The sequence below is a fragment of the Amphiura filiformis genome, chromosome 7 (assembly GCF_039555335.1).
Source record: "Amphiura filiformis chromosome 7, Afil_fr2py, whole genome shotgun sequence".
NCBI lineage: Eukaryota > Metazoa > Echinodermata > Ophiuroidea > Amphilepidida > Amphiuridae > Amphiura > Amphiura filiformis.
This window is the reverse complement of record NC_092634.1, coordinates 70,501,260-70,525,545: the sequence shown is the minus strand read 5'-3', so window position 1 is coordinate 70,525,545 and position 24,286 is coordinate 70,501,260. Positions and strand designations below refer to the sequence as shown.

The window sequence follows — 24,286 nt, the reverse complement described above, 5'->3', positions numbered from 1 at the left end:
TTAACAAATTTATTTAAGTGGAATTTTGAATTATATTTATGTATGCAGTATTGCTTAAAACTACACTAAAGTTGTAGTTCTGTATGTGAAATAGTTAATTTCCCGATATCGTATTTAAAATTCGTTTCATACTGGTCTATCTTGGGGCTATCTCGATTTCGCGAACAATGATGTGACTTTAGACGCATCACATACTGGTCTATCTCGAGATAGACCAGTATGTAATGCACTTTCAATACGATATCGGGAAATTAACGATTTCACATACAGAACTACAACTTAAGTGTAGTTTTAAGCAATATTACATACGTAAATATAATTAAAGATTCCACTTAAATAAATCTGCTAAGTGTATGCTTTAATTTAAAACCACTTTCATGAAAATCCGTAGTCTAATTAAATATTATAGAAAGGTAAACTTAATACGAAGATTTTCAATTGCGATTTTCTAGAAACGCGTGTTTTTTTCGAGATAGATCAGTATGTGAAAATACGTATTTTGAAAAAATCATAGATAGTTTAAATCAAACATTTTATAACTAATTATCTAGGAAAATTTGAGGTCTGTAATTTGTTGTATTTGAAGAGCTCCGTAAAAAAGAACTATATGCCAATTTTCTCAAAAAAGTCAAAAATTCAAGATAGACCAGTATGTGATGCACCCGACGATATAATACCTGAACAATCACCGTCATTTGATCGCTTTACTACAGAATATATTGTATATTCAAAATATAATTTTAATATTGTAAACCTGTTAACTTATATATTTGTGTACTAAAGTATAAGACACGTGAATAAATCATGTCGAGGACAAAATGGCCGCTAATCTGCCTATTGTCTAGACCTAGGATACATATTCCGAATGAGGGCAGCAGTCAAGGATGCTTATCCCTTCGTGTAGATCCCTGGTACAAGACATTCAAGCAGAACAAATAGATGCACTTGCCAAAGATCGATGTGCATGGCGAAATCTTGTGGTCGCCTGCTCCACAGCCAAAGGACAGGTGAAAGGATGATAGCTCCTAATCACGTGAGATGAATATGATACCTCTCAAGTGGGGCTCAATTACATTACAATCTACCGTCATATCTCTGCATCAATGCGCATACAGGTGAATACACGATGTATGACCATACCCGAAGTTAACCTGTAATTATGCAAATAAGGTTTACAGTATCGAGCATTTCCCGCATTGTATTATTTTTTATCAAAGTAGAAACACCTTCGGTGGCTATTCCATATAACCAATAGAAAAACCAGGTGGTGTATGACATGCAGTCCCTAAATTCAGTAAATTTTCATCGTCAACCGTGTAATTGAATGGGATTATTTTGAAATTTTAAATCGCTTGAAATATCACAAACAAATAGGCTTATGTTGATAAATAATATAAATACAAGCTAAAACCGTTGGGGTTCGATAATGAACCCCACAAAACTAACCGAGTATATGGAAAATGCCATACGGCCGGGCGGTTTCACGAGTTGCCGGCGCGATCATGTCATCCGCCGCCTGAGAAAAACGGTGTATCAGTGCAATATGTGTGTTTGCAAAGCACGTACAATACAAGCAATATCCAAAATGACACCTTTGCGTGTGCTCCGATATACATAATGTGACCATCCACATCGAAACGCTCGTAAAGTCGGCCCCTGGTCAATTTTGTTTTCTTCCGTGTTTAGAAAATATATATCATAAGCTTTACAATGATATCAAGCGATATCCAGAAGCGGAGTTATGGCTTGTTAAACTTTGCTCCTTCAGTAAAAAGGTACATTATTTTGGTGCTTCAATATATCTCTTTTTCTATATTGCTGGTATTAAATATCAAATGGTCATAATTGGCGGTCACTTCAAATCATCCCCAAGTCAACGAGGTTCAGGAATGTCCTCTCATTGTTAATTGTTGGTTAACCCACCACTTGAACAGGATTTAGCCAAAGCAAACAAAGACTAAAGCTATTTACTATAAGTATAAGCTTATTATCCTCTTCAACAACAGGATTAAAGATTGGTACTTGACTGGACTGAAATGAGAAACTTGTAGGACAATTATTAGGTACATTTTGAATACAAGCTTTATGCACAGTTTGGACTGTAACTCGAAATACAATTTGCCGACTTTACGAGCGGTTTGAGATGGATGGTCACATATGAAGAGTTTGTTGCAAAGGCCCTTACATCCACTTTTTGACTTTTTAAGAAAAACGGGTTTCTTTTAATTGTGCAATAATTACTTTTTCGATTTGATATTTGGTTTTGAATAAAGTGTTGATGAATAGAAACTAAAAAAATAGGTTTGGTACAATTTTCTAGCCTTCCTATTTATTTTTATGATTTCTTTTGTATCGCGCCTTTTGTGGATGTAAGGGCTTTTGCAACAAAAACAATTTTGCACTACTTTATGTAACTTGACTAATGTTTTCAAAATCAAAAAGAAAAATTGAAATATCTCATTTACTTTTTTAAGTATGAATTTTTAATTCAATTCGGCAAAATGGCATTTTTGAATATTTCCGAAGCTACAACTTTTGTTAATTCAAATGATTGAATAGTGATAGTGACCCCAAAACAGTTCCTTTTTTTAATAGGTAAAAACATTCAAGGCTACTAGTATATATGAAAAAATAAAAAATAAATTCATTTTAAGTTCAGCTTTCCGGAAATTCCCTAAGATTTCTCAAACGGGAAATATACGATATCTCCGGAAGGAAGCTGGTAAGAAAGTCAAACAACCACCAAAATGTGTATTTTTAACCACACTATAATGTCATGCCAATAACTCAATTTCACCCAGAGGTGGATGTAAGGGCTTTTGCAACTAAGCTCTTCATATGTTTGGTATTATAGTTGTTGTTGTTTTGTCTCTGGACATGAAAGTCCGGATATTTCTGACGGATAAAGAAATGAAAGATTTACTGAATGATAATGGATAAAGACTTGCGCATCGTTTACCTAGATTAGATAAGCATGATCAGTGATGATAACGACAACAATAACAAATATAATAATAATAATATAATAATAATAATAATAATAATAATAATAATAATAATAATAATAATAATAATAATAATAATACACTAAGTAAAAGTGAAGGAGATGATCCTGTATTTCAATTTTCGAAATACCCATCTCTCTTTAATTGCCGATTGGCCAGACTCCTCCATGTAATAATGCTATTGGGGGATCGCTACACCTTCCCAGCATTTAAGAATACCGGTACTCATTTATACACCTGGGTGGAGAGGAGTAATAATAATAATAATAATAATAATAATAATAATAATAATAATAATAATAATAATAATGATGATGATGATGATGATGATGATGATGATGATGATGATGATGATGATGATGATGATGATGATGATGATGATGACGACTACGACGACGACGACGACGATAATAATAATGATAATAGTATAATAATAATAATAATATAATAACAATAATGAACTCCTGTAATACAGTGCACGCTGCAAGAAGAATAGAATAACGGTACCTTTATAATTTATGTTCAATGAGCATTTACGTCCAGTGCCTTGCTATATATCTCATTTCTCCCAGAGAACTGTTTTTATTGATTCTGTATAATAACATTGGACTTGAAATTGTAATGTCTAAAATTGATTGCTTTTAAGGTCCAAATCAATCAATTGAACCAAATTCAGCTAAGTATGCTGAAATAAATGGACATTTCGTGTTCGTACATCACCGTATTCTCCTTGGCATTTGTGTCAAGTTATTGTTATCGTGGTTATTCATGCATTTAGCAAAAGCTTTTACCTCTTACATAATCAAAGAAAACAGATGGCGTATGATGAGTAGTTGCAGCCATCAGATCCATGCATTACCATGCGTTCGATGTGAATAAAGATATGCCTTACGCCCGTCAATAATGATGAATGTTTTATATAATATTTGCTGGTTTAGAAAGGGCAGGGTAATATTTTTGTTAACTTTTCAATAATTGCAAGACACAAATTTCAACTAGAACATTTGTCTTAGGCACCAGGTAAAAAAAATCTGTTCGATCATGAGATCGATCGTCGATGTTGCTTCGATCATGAGATCGATAGTCGATGCTGTTCCGATCATGGGATCGATCATCGATGTTGCTTCGATCATGGGATCGATCATCGATGCTGTTTCGATCATGGAATCAATCATCGATGCTGTTTCGATCATGGGATCGATCGTCGATGCTGTTCCGATCATTGGATCGATCATCGATGTTGCTTCGGTCATGAAATCGATAGTCGATGCTGTTCCGATCATGGGATCGATCATTGATGCTGTTCCGATCATGGATCGATCATCGATGCTGTTTCGATCATGGGATCGACATCGATGTTGCTTCGATCATGAGATCGATAGTCGATGCTGTTCCAATCATGGGATCGATCATCGATGCTGTTCCGATCATGGGATCGATCATCGATGTTGCTTCGATCATGGGATCGATCATCGATGCTGTTCAGATCATGGGATCGGTCATCGATGCTGTTTCGATCATGGAATCGATCGTCGATGCTGCTTGCTTCGACATCAACTAATTAATCACAATTAATGGTAAAATTGTATTGGAAAATAAAGTGCAAAAATAAATAATGATGATGATAATAATAATAATAATAATAATAATAATAATAATAATGATAATAATAATATAATAACAATAATGAACTCCTGTAATACAGTGCACGCTGCAAGAAGAATAGAATAACGGTACCTTTATATGTGACCGTCCACGGCAAATGAGCCGTAAATTCCTCCCCCAGTCAATTTTGTTTTATTTCGTGTTTAAAAATAAACATCATAAACTTAAAAATGGTATATCATTTGACTTCAAACGATATCCAGAAGCGGGGTTATGGTTTGTATTGAACTTTACCCCTTCAACAAACTTGTAGCTTTTACGTTTTTACATGTGTCTCTTTTTCCACATCGTTGGCAATAAATATCAAACAGTCATAATTGGCGGTCATTTCAAATCATCCCCAAGTCAACGAGGTTTAAGAAAGTTCTCTCATTGTTAATTGTTGGTTATGCATACCTGTACAAAATACAATGCCTGGTAACCCACCACTTGAACAGGATTTAGCAATATAAGCAAACAAAGACCAGAACTATTAAAAGTTCTATAGCCATCTAAGGTAGAAGCTTATTATCCACTTCAACAATAGGATTATTGATTAGTTTTTGACTATCGAAATGAGACGGATGTCGGGCCAGCTTAAATTACCGATGAATACGACCTTCGTACACATTTTACACCGTAACTCAGAATACAATTTAGGGAATTTACGGCTCATTTGTGCTGCCGGGTCACATATGTTCAATGAGCATTTACGTCCAGTGCCTTGCTATATATCTCATTTCTCCAAGAGAACTGTTTTTATTGATTCTGTAAAATAACATTGGACTGGAAATTGTAATGTCTAACAAAAATGATTGCTTTTAAATCAATCAATTGAACCAAATTCAGCTAAGTATGCTGAAATAAATGGATATTTCGTGTTCGTACATCAGCGTATTTTCCTTGGCATTTGTGTCAAGTTATTGTTATCGTGGTTATTCATGCATTTAGCAAAAGCTTTTACCTCTTACATAATCAAAGAAAACAGATGGTGTATGATGAGTAGTTGCAGCCATCAGATCCATGCATTACCATGCGTTCGATGTTAATAAAGATATGCCTTACGCCCGTCAATAACGATGAATGTTTTATATAATATTTGCTGGTTTAGAAAGGGCAGGGTGATATTTTTTGTTAACTCTTTAATAATTGCAAGACACAAATTTCAACTAGAACATTTGTCTTAGGCACCAGGTAAAAAAAATCTGTTCGATCATGAGATCGATCGTCGATGTTGCTTCGATCATGAGATCGATAGTCGATGCTGTTCCGATCATGGGATCGATCATCGATGTTGCTTCGATCATGGGATCGATCATCGATGCTGTTTCGATCATGGAATCAATCATCGATACTGTTTCGATCATGGGATCGATCGTCGATGCTGTTCCGATCATTGGATCGATCATCGATGTTGCTTCGGTCATGAAATCGATAGTCGATGCTGTTCCAATCATGGGATCGATCATTGATGCTGTTCCGATCATGGATCGATCATCGATGCTGTTTCGATCATGGGATCGGTCATCGATGTTGCTTCGATCATGAGATCGATAGTCGATGCTGTTCAGATCATGGGATCGATCATCGACGCTGTTCCGATCATGGGATCGATCATCGATGTTGCTTCGATCATGAGATCATGGGATCGATCATCGATGTTGCGTCGATCATGGGATCGATCATCGATGCTGTTCAGATCATGGGATCGGTCATCGATGCTGTTTCGATCATGGAATCGATCGTCGATGCTGCTTGCTTCGACATCAACTAATTAATCACAATTAATGGTAAAATTGAATTGGATAATAAAGTGCAAAAGTAAATAATGATGATGATAAAGGGAGACACCTTATCCCAGTGTCGAGGAGCTTAAAACTACCTTTTGCCAGCATTTTGGCACTTGTGCCAACTCTTTCCATCTATGCTGGATTTTTTCCAATTGGGTACTTACACCTTGTCCCATTTTGGATGCTCCTACCTACACTACTCTATATTTCATCCTTTTCTATTTTTTCATCCTTCTATCTGTCTACCTTCTCTACCTTAAAACTTCCTTTCGCAACACAGCTGGTTAGGAAAGGTGAGCCAAGTTAGTTGGCTTGGTAGTTTGTTTTTGTCTGGTGTTGTTTTTGGATTGGAGCTTTCGTCCTAAGTATCGTAGAGGATGGGAGTTCTTATTCCACATACTAGGGTAAAGGCGCTGAATTCCAGTACTGATGGGTACATAAATCATATCACACTGGCGGTACAGGACACAGATCCCCAGTGTGAAGGTGACAGCGTAACCCCACACGGGCATCAGGAAATGGGCGATACTGTCAAATTAAATCCGGACTGTGGACTAAAAGGTTGTCCACAGACGGACAACATCATCCATTTCCTTTTGTCGGGTAAAAGCTAGTGTGGGTGCCAGCTTGTGTTGTGACTTTTACTTCTTCTCTTCATCTTTCTTTCTTGCTGTCCCAATCATAGTGTTTTGTGTAGGATGTGGATTCTCAGGGGTGCTGAGACCCCTGTCAGTATAACAGCAAGAGCTGACTTCAAGAACTCCTCTCTTCCAACTCGGAGCTCATCCAGCCTCTACCATGTTATCTCGCCAGTGTGGTATGAGTAGGCAGAAGGAAGGACACTTTCGTAGGGTGAACCTTCTTTAACCCAGCTATGGGTAAATAGCGAATACTAGCTATGGTTTAAATAGTCGTCAATGGTCAACAGCATTGATGTATGTGTTGCGCCGGAGGAATCAACCGTATGGTCAACGACAAAACACAATTACACAAAGCTCACATCTGGCATCCAGGGAGATGGTTTGTGTCAAGAGGAGGCTAGTACTGTAAGAACTCAGGAATGGCCCTCTACTGTTGGTACGGAAGGACCTGGCCACCCACCGTACTATTTGGCCTTGAATGTAAGCATGAGAGTACAAAGTCAAAAGAAAACGATGGTATCGGAAGGTGCGACCCGCAGGCCGGAAGATACGTCAATGGCTACTGGGGAAGAGAGAGATGCTGCTCAGAGTACACCTGTTGGTGATGACAGATCAGGATTAAAGCCTGCTACAGGAAGTCCTGTTCTTGACGGTCCCAGGAAGGAAAGGAACAGCACCCCTTTAAGGAAGCCAATAAATATTGCTACATGGAATGTACGCAGTATGTCAGGAGGAAAGATGAAGTTGTGGAGAAGGAGATGGTTGCAAACAATATTAAGATCCTAGGAGTAACAGAGTTGTGGTGGCTTGGACAAGGGAGGTTCACTACAGATGATGGAAGTATGTTTATCTATTCTGGAAAAGATACTGGAAGGAAACGTGGAGGTGTGGGTTTCATAATAGAAAGAACCACAGCCAAGTGTGTTTTGGGATATAATCCAATAAATGAAAGAGTGATGACTGTAAGACTGCAAGGACATCCTTTAAATATATCTATCATACAAGTGTATACACCAACATCAGATGCATCAGAGAGTGAGATGACAGACTTCTATGAGATGGTACAAGGAGTTATGGATAGTATACCTAGAAGAGACTTACTCATCGTACTGGGGGATTGGAATGCTAAGATTGGCAAAATGAAGGAGAAAACTGGGTGTATAGGCCAATATGGACTTGGGATCAGAAATGAACGTGGAGACAGACTGGAGGAATTTTGTGAAGCTAATAACCTAGTCATTGGGAACACGTTATTTCAGCATCATCCACGGAGACTGTGGACTTGGATGAGCCCAGGAGATAGAACAAGAAACCAGATCGATTACATCATGGTCAGGAAGAGGTGGAGAACATCACTCCAAAATGTCAGGACACGACCAGGCGCTGACTGTGGTAGTGACCATCAGCTACTTGTAGCCAAAGTAAAACTAAAACTGAGAGCTAAGAGAGACAATGCACCACCTACCAGGTATGATGTTGACAACATTCCCACTCAATATTCAGTAGATGTGAAGAACAGGTTTGATGAGTTACTGAAAGTTAATGAAGAGGAGCAGACCCCAAATGAATTGTGGGAAGACATGAAAGAAGCAGTCCAGAGCACAGCAAAGAAGTACATCCCTAGAAAGATGAAACGGAAACAGCCGTGGATCTCTCAGCAGACCTTAAACCTAGCTGATGACAGGAAGAGAGCAAAGGCAGATGGAGGAAAGGAAGAATGGGCACGCTTAAACAAAGAGGTCTCCAAAAGTGTTAAGGAGGACAAAAGAAACTACATCGAAAGGAAGTGTGTGGAAATGGAAAGATGTAAGGGTGACTCAAAAATAGCTTTTGGTATTGCCAAAGAACTTACCAAGAAGTGGACCCCCAGGATGGATGTTATAAATGATGAGAAAGGTAACACTCTTACCGAAAGTGTAGACATCAAAAGGCGATGGGTTCAGTATAGTTCCCAGCTGTTTGAGGCACAAGATGACAAGGTGTATGTACAGTGTGAAACGAGTGAGGAAGAACCTCCACCATTGAGATCTGAAGTTGAGCTTGCCATGGAACAAATGAAAATGCTAAGTCACCTGGCATTGATAATGTAGCTTCTGAGTTGTGGAAGGCAACTGGGAAAGAAGGATAGACCTAATGTGGCGTCTATGTGGTATCATCTGGAAAAGAAGAAATGGCCGAGAGACTGGTGCAGGGCAGTATTTATTCCACTGCCAAAGAAGGAAATTTGAAAGAGTGTGCCAATCACCGGACCATCAGCCTGATTTGTCATGCAAGTAAAGTGCTTCTGAAGATCATCATCAAGAGAATGAAGAACAAAATGGAGCAGGAAATATCTGATGAGCAGGCAGGATTTCGTGAAGGAAGGGGTACTAGGGACCAAATTGTCAATATCAGGAATGTGATTGAGAAATGCAGAGAGCATAGACTTCCTCTTTACATGTGCTTCATAGATTACAGTAAAGCTTTTGACTGTGTTAGCCGCCCTCAGATGTGGGAAACTATGAAAAGATGGGTTTTCCAAGTCATCTTGTGGATCTGATCAGCTGCTTATATGAAGACCAAGAATCGGCAGTCAGAACAAGTAGTGGAGACACAGATTGGTTCAAGATTGGAAGAGGCTTACGACAGGGTTGTGTGCTATCACCAAACCTATTTAACATCTACTCTGAAGACATAATGAGAACAGCTTTGGAGGGGTTTGAAGGTGGAGTGAAGTTTGGCGGTACAAGAATTACTAACCTGAGGTACGCCGATGATACCACTCTTATTTGTAGCAGCAGAGTAGAGCTGATTGATCTTTTGAAGCGCATCAAAGAGGCCAGTGAAGAAAAACACCTTCTCCTGAACACAAAGAAGACAAAAATAATGGTTGTAGACAGAGAGAGAAAAGTGATGAGTTTGTGATAGATGGACAACAGATTGAGGAGGTGAAGCAATTTGAATATCTGGGTTCAATGATTAACAACAGTGGTGACAGCACAACTGAAATTAAGAGAAGACTGGCTATTGCAAGGACAACTGTGCAGGGCATGTCAAGCATATGGAAAAGCAGAGGCCTATCCATTGACCTCAAGGTACGCCTACTTCGTGCAACTGTGTTTTCCATTGCCACTTATGGATGCGAGTCTTGGGCTATGACCAAGAATGATAGGAAAAGAGTAGATGCTTTTGAGATGTGGTGTTACAGGAGGCTTCTACGAGTGACATGGAAAGACAGGAGAACAAATTCCTGGATCCTTGACAAGATTGGGACAAGTCTAACCATCAGAAGCGGCATAATGGAGAGAAAGCTGAAGTACTTTGGCCATATTGTCAGGAAACATGGAGGTGTAGAAAAACAGATTTTGCAAGGGGCCATGGAAGGCAAACGAGGAAGAGGACGTCCACCAACATCTTGGACTAATGACGTGAAGCTGGTTTCTAACCAGGGAATGCAAGGTGCAACACACTTGGCATCGGATCGAGTGAGATGGCGTACTCTTGTGAAGACCACAGCAGCGCTACACAGCGCCACCTGACACAGAGAGAGAGATAATAATAATAATAATGATGATAATAATAATAATATAATAACAATAATGAACTCCTGTAATACAGTGCACGCTGCAAGAAGAATAGAATAACGGTACCTTTACATGTTCAATGAGCATTTACGTCCAGTGCCTTGCTATATATCTCATTTCTACAAGAGAACTGTTTTTATTGATTCTGTAAAATAACATTGGACTGGACATTGTAATGTCTAACAAAATTGATTGCTTTTAAATCAATCAATTGAACCAAATTCAGCTAAGTATGCTGAAATAAATGGATATTTCGTGTTCGTACATCAGCGAATTCTCCTTGGCATTTGTGTCGAGTTATTGTTATCGTGGTTATTCATGCATTAAGCAAAGGCTTTTACCTCTTACATAATCAAAGAAAACAGATGGCGTATGATGAGTAGTTGCAGCCATCAGATCCGTGCATTACCATGCGTTTGATGTTAATAAAGATATGCCTTACGTCCGTCAATAATGATGAATGTTTTACATAATATTTGCTGGTTTAGAAAGGGCAGGGTGATATTATTTGTTAAGATTCAAAGAAACATAAAGATCAACTTTTTAATAATTGCAAGACACAAATTTCAACTAGAACATTTGTCTTAGGCACCAGGTAAAAAAAATCTGTTCGATCATGAGATCGATCGTCGATGTTGCTTGGATCATGAGATCAATAGTCGATGCTGTTCCGATCATGGGATCGATCATCGATGCTGCTTCGATCATGGGATCGATCATCGATGCTGTTTCGATCATGGAATCGATCATCGATGCTGTTTCGATCATGGGATCGATCATCGATGCTGTTTCGATCATGGGATCGACATCGATGTTGCTTCGATCATGAGATCGATAGTCGATGCTGTTCCGATCATGGGATCGATCATCGATGCTGTTCCGATCATTGGATCGATCATCGATGTTGCTTCGATCATGAAATCGATAGTTGATGCTGTTCCGATCATGGGATCGATCATCGATGCTGTTCCGATCATGGGATCGATCATCGATGCTGTTTCGATCATGGGATCGACATCGATGTTGCTTCGATCATGAGATCGATAATCGATGCTGTTCCGATCATGGGATCGATCATCGATGCTGTTCCGATCATGGGATCGATCATCGATGTTGCTTCGATCATGGGATCGATCATCGACGCTGTTCCGATCATGGGATCGGTCATCGATGCTGTTTCGATCATGGAATCGATGCTGCTTGCTTCGATGCTTGTAATTAAGACATCAACTAATTAATCACAATTAAAATTGTATTGGATAATAAAGTGCAAAAATAAATAATAATAATGATAATAATAATAATAATAATAATAATAAAATAACAATAATGAACTCCTGTAATACAGTGCACGCTGCAAGAAGAATAGAATAACGGTACCTTTATATGTTCAATGAGCATTTACGTCCAGTGCCTTGCTATATATCTCATTTCTCCAAGAGAACTGTTTTTATTGATTCTGTAAAATAACATTGGACTGGAAAATGTAATGTCTAACCAAATTGATTGCTTTTAAATCAATCAATTGAACCAAATTCAGCCAAGTATGCTGAAATAAATGGATATTTCGTGTTCGTACATCATTCCTTGTTATTTGTGTCGAGTTATTGTTATCATGGTTATTCAATAGATGCATTCTATAGCAAAAGCTTTTACCTTTTACTATATCACAGGAAACAGATGAGTAGTTGCAGCCATCAGATCCATGCATTACCATGCGTTAGATGTGAATCTGAGACGAAAATACCTAAATGTAGCCTGTATTTTCGTCTCAGATATGAATAAAGATATGCCTCACACAAGTTTAGTTAAATAGTGACAACAAAGCCCGTCAATAATGATGAATGTTTTATATAATATTTGCTGGTTTAGTAACGTCAGAGTGATATTTTTGTAAAGATTCAAAGAACCATACAGATAATCTTTTCAATAATCGCAAGGAAAAAAATGACTAGAACATTTGTCTAAGGCACCACGTAACCAAATTTGTTCGATAATGGGATCGATCATCGATGCTGTTTCGATGCTTGTTATTAAGACATCGACTAAATTAATCACAATTAATGGTAAAATTAAAATTAATGGTAAAATTAATGGTAAAATAAGGCCTAATGGTAAAATTACAAATAAAGATTAGAATGCAATAACAATAATTGATAGCCGATTAGCTGCGGTAAGTGCTGATTCGTAATTCTGTATTTCACAGTGAGTGTTTGCTGGGTTAACTCCGTGCGGAGACATGACACAATTTTATTAAAGTCAAGGTGTTTCGGAATTATGTTTAAAGCAGAATAGAGCGAGTTCACTTCCTTTTTCCACCATCAGGTTGAATGACCTTTATCCTCACTCACAGTGCCTGTATGTATTGTAATCCCTTATGATATAAAATCCAACAATGTGCAGTGAAAGCTCCGTTGAATACTGCGAAGTGGGTTCACACTTTGAGCACACATTGGCTTACAAAATCAGAATAAAATATCTTTCAGCCCTAAAGTATCACGGGGTCAATGAAAAAATAATATGAGCTTTTCACTGATAACTACAATCTCATTTTCATGTAGAAAAGACGGTTAAGGGTTTTGATCGGTCCATGTTCCTTAGTATTTGTGATCTATCGGTTACTATAGATATCTGCTGAAGATAGCACACTAAAATAATAGTTTGCTATCTACTGAAGATAGCACACGAGGATAATAGTACTAAGAATAATGGGAATGATATAGTTTCCTATTGTCTATGTCACAATAGAGTAATAATGAATTTAGGACAGCATGTATATTCGTAAACTTGCGAGAGTGCACCATTGAATCTTGTTCAGATATCTTATCAAATTCACACAGCCATTTGGGAAAATATCTTTCAATTTCGTTGTGGCAAGAAGATGCAGGAAAAAATAGCGGTTCGCTGATCGTAATCTTAACCTTTGTTTACCTGTGTTATATAGGTTGATTTTATCTGGATCAATCGGAATCCGACAGCTTTTGAGTGGTTTGTGAAAATGTTATCGGAGCTTGAGGAAGAGGAAGACGAGTCATCTCTTGGTCATTTCTTTGATATTCATCTTTTCATGACAGCTATGCGTCGTGTAGGTATTATTTCATAGTCTATGAATAAGACATGTGATGATGTTGATGTTGGTGATGATCAGTTACAGAGTGTGTTACCCTTCTAGGCCAGTACAACTGGGTTAATCTCATTTTCAACAACTCTTTCTATACCTTTGTACAGTGGACTTCAGTTGTATATATAAATGCGCATATATAAATGCGCACGTGACATCTACAAGTCGCCATACCGTATTAAACGATATAAGGTACCCGGATGTACATAAACTCCCCGTGCAAAAGTATAGGGAAAATGACAGGTCGCAAGGAAAATTGCTTTTGCAAAATAGTGGCATTGATTGCAAAGGGTAAAATAACTTGACCCGAAAGATAAACTCTTTATTAACGTTTTCCATCACGGAAAAAAAAATTAACTACGGAAAAGCTAGATATAGCTGATTTACAAACTTATATTTCATAATTTCCGTGCTAAATGGGCGTGCCAATTGGCCATATCTATGACATAGTGCTGGTTTCATACTATCATGCTGCTTTGCCGCCGAGCGGCGTGACACACGCGCATTGTAGACAAACAGACACAATCAAGACTTGTGAATGGTTGATAAGTCATGCCTCTTGTCGCAACGGCATGAAAGTATGAAAGGGGACATGATTGGCTTTAAGGTCAGAACTGTGCAGGCGGCGGATGACATGATCGAGCCGGCAACTTGTGAAACCGCCCGGCCGTATGGCATTTTCCAGTATAGTCGGTTAATTTTGTGGGGTTCATTATCGAACCCCAACGGTTTTAGCTTGTATTTATATTATTTATCAACATAGGCCTATTTGTTTGTGATATTTCAAGCGTTTTAAAATTTCAAAATAATCCCATTCAATTACACGGTTGACGATGAAAATTTACTGAATTTAGAGAATGCAATGCGGCCACCACCTGGAACTGTGGTCGCAATTTCAGTGATTGACAGTGAGGTAACACGAACATGGCACTGGCCATCTGGTCACGTGCGCATTTATATATGCGCATTTATATATACAACCGAAGTCCACTGTTGTACAGGAGACAACCGTTGTTAATCCGTGATGAATCCACACTTTTACTGTAGCGTATACGCGAACGCGAGCGAGACTACGCGTTACGCGAGAGCGCGTAAAATTCGTCATGCCTTTGTGCGTATGCAAGCTTACAATTTGAATTCAGTATTTTTCTGGTAGCGGCTAAACATTGCCGTTTTATTGCTGATATCAACAGAGAAATCATCGAAGTTTTTGTAAAGCTGAGTGGCAATGATTGGCTGACATTCCTCGTAAAATAATCGTGAATTATACGATCTTTAGCTTCTTTTCGTTGTTGAAAGGGATTCAATCATGTCTCATCCGGCGCGTCTGCGTGGTTTACTTCGCTCGGGCAGCTAAAGCTGCCCTCGCGAAGTAAACCACGCAGACGACGCGGACGCATCGTTGTTAATCGGTGATGAACAATGGTGAGACATGATGAAACATGATTGAATCCATATATCTTCCACGTGGTCAGTTTGGCTGGACTAGCAAGTCCGCAAGGTCAGTCTAGGTGCCCAATGCATGCGCTTATCCTTTACTGCGGGAGATTAATTTCTGGTTGGATGTATTTCAAATTAAATAATTTTGGGGATTTATCATTTGTGCACAAAGTCAACCCACAAGCATTTGCACACTTTACAGATAGAAGCGGGTAAAATTCTAAATCTTGCATCCATATCCGTACTGGTGAATGAGGTCATGGAAATGCCCAAACAACGGTTATCCTTGATCTTTGAACCAACAATCTTTGTTGGGACACACGTTGATACACGTGAGTACGGTGAGTTGTGGGAAAAAGGAGAAAAATTAAACTATTATGTGGCTTTTTATACAGTTAAAGATGTTATGATTCCTCTGCTCCTTCCAATTTAGTGTTTGGTGACGTGTCTAAAAAAAGAAATAATTTGCCAAATTCCGGGTTTTGTTGAAGCGGGTCACATGTTGATGTCGTTTAAACTTATTTTTAAATAATCTTTGCAACTAAATTTATATCAAAGTCTCAAAATGTAAACTTTTATCATATCCCTGGATTGGGCTATTCCAGTTGAAATCCACACTCCCCCTGTGGAAGATTTTGGAAATATCGTCCACAGGGGGAGTATGTTTTTCAAATGTAATTGGTAAGAGGTGATCATTTTGAAACCCATACTCCCCCTATATTATGGCTTTACCTGTATCTTCCACAACTGGAGTGAGTATTACAAATGGAAGTTACCCAATTGTCTATTCTATTCAAAATTGATACTCCTCTGTGTCAGACTTTTGCCAAATCTTCCACAGGGGGAGTATGGATTTTAAATGGAATAGCCCATTTGCATGTTTTGTGGGTCACTGAATTTCCATCTGCTCGTTTAAACTCTTCCTAATTTCTTTATCCAATCTGAAACATTTTAGGATGATGTCAAAAGTGTGGGCTTGCAATTGGCCTTAGATGCCGTACATGCCAAGGATCAGAAGGACGCATTCACTGGGCTGAGAACAAAACTTCAACTGGGAAGGCCTGATTTTGACAAGGTGTGTATAAGTTAGTGTTATAGCTCTGCCCATCTGTTGGAGATATTTTCCACTTTGCTACTGCAGTTGCGTAGCCATAGGGAATGGTTACCCGTGGGACATTGCCCCTTCCCCAATCTTTCTTTGCCAATGTTTGTCGTGACCTAAATTTCATTAAAAAATATGACGCGAGTCACACCATAATAAATACAAATGCTGTAAATACTACCGAAATCTGTCAGTGTTGTATTGGTAAAAGTTCCAGGGGGGGCACATTCCAAAGTCGTCCCCCAGACCAGCTTCCAGAATGCGAAAATTTTCAATTTTAATGTTGAAATGGATCTGACCGTTACGATGATAATGGCTTGCTATCTACTGAAGATAGTAAATAAGGATACCAATAGTTTGCTATCTTCTGAAGATAGCAAGAGGATATTGATTTGCTATCAGCTGAGATAGTAAACGAGAATGATGGCTTGCTATATACTGAAGATAGCACACGAGAATAATGGTTTGCTATCTACTGAAGATAGCACACGAGGATAATGGTTTGCTATCTACTGAAGATAGCACGAAGATAATGGTTTATTATAATTGAAGATAGCACACGATAATAATAAATAGCTTACTATCTACTGAAGATAGCATACACTATCTACTAAAAGTAGCACATCAGGATACTGGTTTGCTATCGACTGAAGATAGCACACGAGGATAATGGTTTGCTATCTACTGAAGATAGCACATGAGGATAATGGTTTGCTATCTACTGAAGATAGCACGATGGCAATGGCTTGCTATCTACTGAAGATAGCACACGATGATGGTTTTCTATCTACTGAAGATAGCACGAAGATAATGGTTTGCTATCTACTGAAGATAGCACACGAGAATAATGGTTTGTTATCTGCTGAAGATAGCACACGAGGATAATGGTTTGCTATCTACTGAAGGTAGCACGAGAATAATGGTTTGCTATCTACTGAAGATAGTACACAAGGGTGATGGTTTGCTATCTACTGAAGATAGCACGGTGATAATGGTTTGCTATCTACTGAAGATAGCACACGATGATGGCTTGCTATCTACTGAAGATAGCACGAAGATAATGGTTTGCTATCTACTGAAGATAGCACACGAGAATAATGGTTTGCTATCTACTGAAGATAGCACACGAGAATAATGGTTTGTTATCTACTGAAGATAGCACATGAGGATAGTAGTTTGCTATCTACTGAAGATAGCACACAAGGGTGATGGTTTGCTATCTACTGAAGATAGCACGAAGATAATGGTTTGCTATATACTGAAGATAGCACACCAGGATAATGGTTTATTATCTACTGAAGATAGCACACGATAATAATAGATAGCTTACTATCTACTGAAGATAGCACACGAGATGTGCTATCTACTAAAAGTAGCACATCAGGATACTGGTTTGCTATCGACTGAATATAGCACACGAGGATGGTGGTTTGCTATCGACTGAAGATAGCACACGAGGATGGTGGTTTGCTATCTACTGAAGATAGCACATGAGGATAATAATTTGCTATCTACTGAAGAGTGTACACCAGGATAATGACTTGCTATCTACTGAAGATAGCACGATGGTAATGGCTTGCTATCTACTGAAGATAGCACAGGAGGATAATGGTTTGTTATCTACTGAAGATAGCATATGAGGATAATAGTTTGCTATCTACTGAAGAGTGTACACCAGGATAATGACTTGCTATATACTGAAGATAGCTAACAGTTGCTTCCTACTGTACAAAGCAAAATATTTTCTCCACGATTACAGAAGAAAGAACCATCTTGTCAGCCATTGAAGATATGGATAATTTGCTAGCAACCTCCGATGGCAATACCTTCATTAGATGCAGTTGCCAACTATACTGAGAATATCAATAAAGTTATAATGACCTCACACAAAGTATAATATACCTATAAATTTAAAACTCTTAATCACATTTGATATTTGAAAAATACCAGGAGAACGCAAATTTAACTACCACTGACTACGGTAATTTTGTTGCACTTTTTGTTATCCAATTACCTGAGTGAAGGGTTCTAAGCGTAAAGTATTGATCTGGGTTCAGCGCGAAGATAACGGCGGGTTTTTATACTTTTCGTGCCCCAATGCGGGCGTTTAATTTATCGCGTAAATGCAACTTTTAAATTTGGGTTGCTTTCATTAAAAACACTGCTGCACGTTAAACGAAATCGGGAGAATAAGGTAGGCTTATTATAATGCGCGTAGATAAGCCATCTTTCTTTCTATGTTAAGATATTGTGAATACAATAATCTACAGGCGTATTTACATGTATAACAACTGAGTTACTTTTTATGATGTCTTTAGATAGCTTCCTAACTACTGAAGGAAATAAAGCTTGTAAACTACTAAAGACTTAAAATGTTATCTACTTCAAATGTGTAGTAACTTAAAACAGTAGGGGAAAATGAACAAATTTTAATTTTTACCCAGAGCAGCCATGTGCCCTGGCTGCTCTGGGTAAGGATTAAATCAACCCAGAGAACTAAGTATATAAATTTCCAGTAGGGGAAGTGACGGGGGAATCGTGAACACCTTGGCTTTGAAGTGTACAACATAAATTAATGGATGGAAAAATCCGGTGGGAAAGCTAAAAATGTTGGCAGAAAGTCTCACCGAAGACATAATTTTTAACAATGTTTGGTAAGCATAGCTTAACCTGAGCACAATTCCGGGATGGCGAACTTTGAAAGTTGAAATTCAATTTTTAAATTACAAAAATTGAAACTTGTTGTCTGCAGTCGACACCCGCATTTTTGAGGTAATGCTAAAAACGGAAGTAATATATATGACTGAAGAGGTTCATCAGGTCTGTTAATTAACAGCTAATAAAAGTTCTTTGCCAAGACCAAAGGAAAAACTTACGTTTTTCTGCTGACAGTTTCGCCAGAAACCTTCTGGCTTTCTCAAAGCGATTGATGTTGTTATTGATCCACCTGCCTGGAGCGGGAATCCCGGCCGGATGTTGTTGTTTTACCGGAAGTACTCCTGTCTCCAACGTTGGTCTTGAGCAGAGGATCAAAGACATGTGGCTTAGATGTGGTCCTAACTGGACCAAAGAGCTAATAAGACCAAAAACAAGCCAAACAAGAAAGACAAATCTAACACGGACAAGAGCAAAGGTAGCATTGTAATTCATTATGTGGCGGGAGTCTCTGAAATAATTAGTCGTATCTTGAGAAAACACAACGTCTCTACGGCCATGAAACCCCACACCACCATCAGAAATGTGCTCGTTCATCCAAAGAACAAACAAGACAAAGAAAAAACGATGAACTGTGTATACGAAATACCATGCAAAAACTGCCCACAAAATAGACAGTTCGGTGTCCGCATTAATGAACACAAAAGGAAGCGGAGAAAGCTAGCCAACTTAAATACACACGATCTAAGAGAAAGGAATCGCTCACCGAAATTAACAAATCAGCCATCACAGATCACGTGTCAAGGGCCAACCATTTAATAGACTGGGACAGCTCATCAATCCTTGGTAGGGAAGAAACCAGCAGGGCAAGATGGGTCAAGGAATCAGTATGGATTCGCAAGAGAGGAGACAACACCATGAACAGAGACGAGAGGACATCATTCTAAGCCACATCTTTGATCCTCTGCTCAAAACCAACGTTGGAGACAGGACTACTTCCGGTAAAACAACAACATCCGGCCGGGATTCTCGCTCCAAGCAGATGGATCAATAACAACATCAATTGCTTTGAGAAAGCCAGAAGGTTTCTGGCGAAACTGTCAGCAGAAAAACGTAAGTTTTTCCTTTGGTCTTGGCAAAGAACTTTTATTAACGGAAGTAATAGCTTGCCCAAAAACCTACATGTCGAACAAAAAAATTAAAGAGAAGACACAATCACAGCGTTTTTACATGGAAAATAATTATATTTAACAGATTTAAATTGATTTATTTTAGCTGCGATTAGAAACTCATCAAATCATCATGTCCCTCCGTTTCTTTATAGTTCATAACAACCGGTGAAATATAATTCTGAAAGAAATAACCGATTTTCTTTAAACCCGATATTTATAGTAGTAGTATTTCTCATGTTAAATCCATAATGTACAATCTTATAATATGATTTTTCTAATCTGATTCTTTTGCTATATTTGTAACAATTTTGAATTAATGTCTTTTAAGACATTAAAAGACATTAAGATTAAAAAAGTCTTAAAAACTTTAAATCCCCATAGAGCGGCACAGTTAAGCGGCAAAAAGATAAAGAGGCTTTTCTTTCGTTTTACCTCATTTCATTATTTCAGCTTAAACATGTCAAAATGACCAGAAAATCTTTCTGACAATTTTTACTAATATTATAGCATAATTTTTGGCGACAAAAAAATTCAAAGTTGACAGAAATCGTACATTTTGGCTTTAAGGACTCGGTCACCCTCCTTTGCACATCTTGTGGGATCTGGGAGCACAACAGATACACCCAAAAGACCTAAAATATTTAGGTATTTTATGAAACCCCATCTTCAATACAAAAGATCAAAATTTTCATATGATGGTCGGCTTTTCATCCCAGCTATACATATACTTAAGTACATATCATTAGATTTATAAAGTTTACCTATACATACACTTTAAGTATATATCATTAGATTTATAAAGTTTACTTCGAGGACTGTTAATGTTAAAAATGTCAATATTTAATCATTTGCCATAAAATTTGTATTATCGCGCATTTCATTCAAGAAATCTTAAATTATTTGATATCAGAAGCACATTCCTCGTTTTCAGAATGCAATTTGTAGCTGACATGTCATGTGCTCAGATCCCACAAAAAATACAGTTTTAAGATGGGTGCAGTAGCGTAGCCAGGGGGGGGGGGGGGGGGGGGGGGCAGAGCCCCCCCCGGACAAAAAAATGAAAGAAAAAGTGCCCTCTGACAAAAAATGAAAGAGAAAATCAAGAGGGCAAAGGAAAAGAAAAAGGGCAAGGAGCCCCTTTTCTAGCAAAATTCAGGGCCAAATTAGTGTAAAATAAAAAACATTTCCGCGCTACGCGCGAACATTGTAACAATAAAGCCCTTTTTAGCCGGATAATGGGCGAAAATAGTGTAAAATGCCATTTTTTTCGCGCTAAGCGCGCACATCATCCCAATAAGGCCCTTGTCGGGAAGCTCGAAGACATACAGTCTCTATGTATTGTATGATGCAATTTTTTTCGTCTGTGCCCCCAAAATTTTATTTTGCCCCCCCCCCCCGACCAAGAAATCTGGCTACGCCCCTGGATGGGTGACTGAGCTCTTGAGTAACTCATTTGCGTATTTGTTCGTACTTTACGCCAGTGGCGTAACCAGTAGCCGGGGGGGCAAGCTGCCCCCCCGGACACAAAAAAACTGGGAAGAAGAGCAAAAAAATTGGGAAGGGGAAAAGGGGAAGGAGAGAAAAGAGGGAAGAAAAAGGGAAGGAGAAGAGAAAAAGGGGAAAAAGAGGGAAGAAGAGAAAGGGGAAAGAAGAAAAGAAAAAAGAGGGAAGAAAAAAGGGGAAGGGAGAAGAGAAAAGGGGAAGGGAGAAGAGAAAGGGAAAGAAAGAGGGAAGAAGATCTATACTACTTTCATTGTGAAATTTTGTACTTTGAACACTGGATTTTTAGCTTCTAATATGCCAAAAACCATGAGCTTCAGGGGGCTCCGCCCCCTTGACCCCCACCGGGGCTTTGCCCCTGGACCCCACCCGTTTATCACTTCGCGGCAAGCCGCTCGTGATGCGCACATAAATAATACAACTTATGGTCAAAAATTGGGAAATTTTTCAATCTTGCCCCCCCCCCCCCCGGAAGGTCAGGTCTGGTTACGCCCCTGCTTTACGCCCTATTTATTGGTCTCCCTATGAGTTTTAAGTCGACCAATAAAATGGGTTTAATAATGATCCAATTATACAGTAAGCCAAAGAATTAAGGTACCCCGGTAAGGTACCAGTTATTTACGCTCGAATTTAACACCTCATTTTGTTGATATTTTTCAAGAAATTAAGACACGACGATCCAAAAACCCAAGGAAGATGTCAATTTAAAAATTGCAGTTTGCTCCATTGCATGCCCTATTGATTTTGTACACAAAGCGTTCTACATGGCATACAAGAGAGCTACAATCTTAGAAATAATTATTGTTCGAACACTTTTAAGGCCTTATTGGAATCCCCCTTCTACCCCGTACAATATGGTACCATATCTTCTTCCAACATTGTTTGGTGGGGAAAGGGGAGGGGGTATGCTTAAGATGAACATTTAGACAACACTACTATAATTCTTAGTTTCCAGTGCCTCATATAGAGTGCGCACTATAACTAAGAAGAACATGGGAATTACAGTTGGTGTTCGAACACATTTTTCCGGAATTGTAGCGCCGTGCTTCCATTGATTAGCACGTTAAAACTAGCGTCGTGCTTTCATTGATTAAAACACAAAAGTGCAACTTTTTATTTAGTTGTTTCTTCATTAGGTTTTAGATCACCGTTTCATTAATTCTCAATTCAACAATAAGGTCTTAAATCTTAAAAGGGTTGGTGGAAAGTATTGCACATTTCGTTTGTTACATCTTCCAAGATTTAGTGGCGGCGCCACAGACGACGGGGGGCATGGGGATTTCTTTCTATTTACCCCGGTATTTACTTCTCTTAATGATTTTACGTTTAATAAACCAGTAGCGTAGCCAGTGGGAGACAGGGGCAGACTTCCCCCGGACACCAAAAATTGGGACGGAGAAGGCGGGAAAACGGGGACAAGAAGAAGGGAAAAAAGAGAGAAATAAGCTTGCGAGAAGGAGAGAGAAAAGATAAAAGGGAGAAGAGGGAGAAAGAGATGGCAAAATGGAAGGAAAGGGGGAAAGAGAAGGGAAAAGAGAGGAAGAGGAGGGGAAAAGAAAAGGGAAAGGGAGGAGAGGGAGCGATAGAAAAAAGGGAAGGATGGGGACCAAAATAGGGCGATACTGACGTTTGTCCCCCCGGACTGACAATGCTGGCTACGCGCCTGAATAAAACAGTACTTTTAAATTAGTTAACAATCAATCGTGTTTTTATCATATCCACAGCTTTTCAAGAAATTTAAGGATCAACGGAAAGGCAAAGTGGAGATATTCTTCTGTGGTTCACCTTCTCTTGGAAAGAGCGTTAAGGAACATTGCCAGAAGTTCGGTTTCGCCTTCCACAAAGAGGTCTTTTGAATGTGCAATTTTCTGGTTCAGTGTTGGGCGATTTTCTTTTTATATTAGGCCCTAATTTGCAAATACCGAATCAAAAACACAGAACTGTAGTCATTTTTTATCTTTGAAAATTGCACGGTGGCATGGACTTAAATTTTGTTTGTGTTTATGCATTTGTTTGTTGTTGTTTTTTAATTTCTTTTCCTTTTTATTTTTGGTGCTTAAGGGTGTATTTACTTCGGCGTAAAACGCTGAAAGCTAATGACAACTAGAACTTTAGCAGTATATGTATAGTATGTTTAAAACAACAGTTATCATTTAAATGCACTTTTCATTACAAAACCAAGTGAATTTTTACTCACTACAAGTCCTTCACATCGGAGGACTTCATCAGATGCCTGGTGGTCATCTGATCCACTATTTTCCGGGAAACTGGTTTCTGGTACTTCTTAGTCTCTTTTCCCAGCCTTAATGTGCTATATATATTCATTCATTACGTTGTGTGTATTATTTTTTATTATTATTATTTGCATGAAACAAATTATGTTTATATCGCTTTATGTAATGTATTAATCAGGCTTCATTAGTTTCAATAGCTGTAATTGTTTAGTCAAAGTGCTTTAGTAGTGCATGTGTTTTCAAGACTCGGGTCAAGACTACGAGTTCGCTCTTTCTGACGCACAGTACCAGTGTAACAATAAGGAAATATTGCAGAAAGGGGCGAAAATGGAAGAGGAAACGAGGGAAAGAAGATAACGGAAAGAAAGGGTAGAGAAAGGAGAAATATAGGGATAAATGACGGAAGGGAAAGTGGAGGA

General features: G+C 38.5%; 1 protein-coding gene across 1 annotated transcript in view; it reads left to right on the top strand.

Annotated features, from left to right (window-relative positions):
* Positions 1–23,863, top strand: part of LOC140156525 (NADPH oxidase 5-like) — a 44,709-nt gene extending 20,846 nt beyond the window's left edge. Inside the window, exons 10-12 of the mRNA XM_072179466.1 lie at positions 13,588–13,728; positions 16,160–16,279; positions 23,358–23,863. Coding sequence (XP_072035567.1) covers positions 13,588–13,728; positions 16,160–16,279; positions 23,358–23,489 — 393 coding nt within the window. The 3' untranslated portion in view covers positions 23,490–23,863. The remainder of the gene's footprint in view (positions 1–13,587; positions 13,729–16,159; positions 16,280–23,357) is intronic.
* Positions 23,864–24,286: the final 423 nt, after the last annotated feature.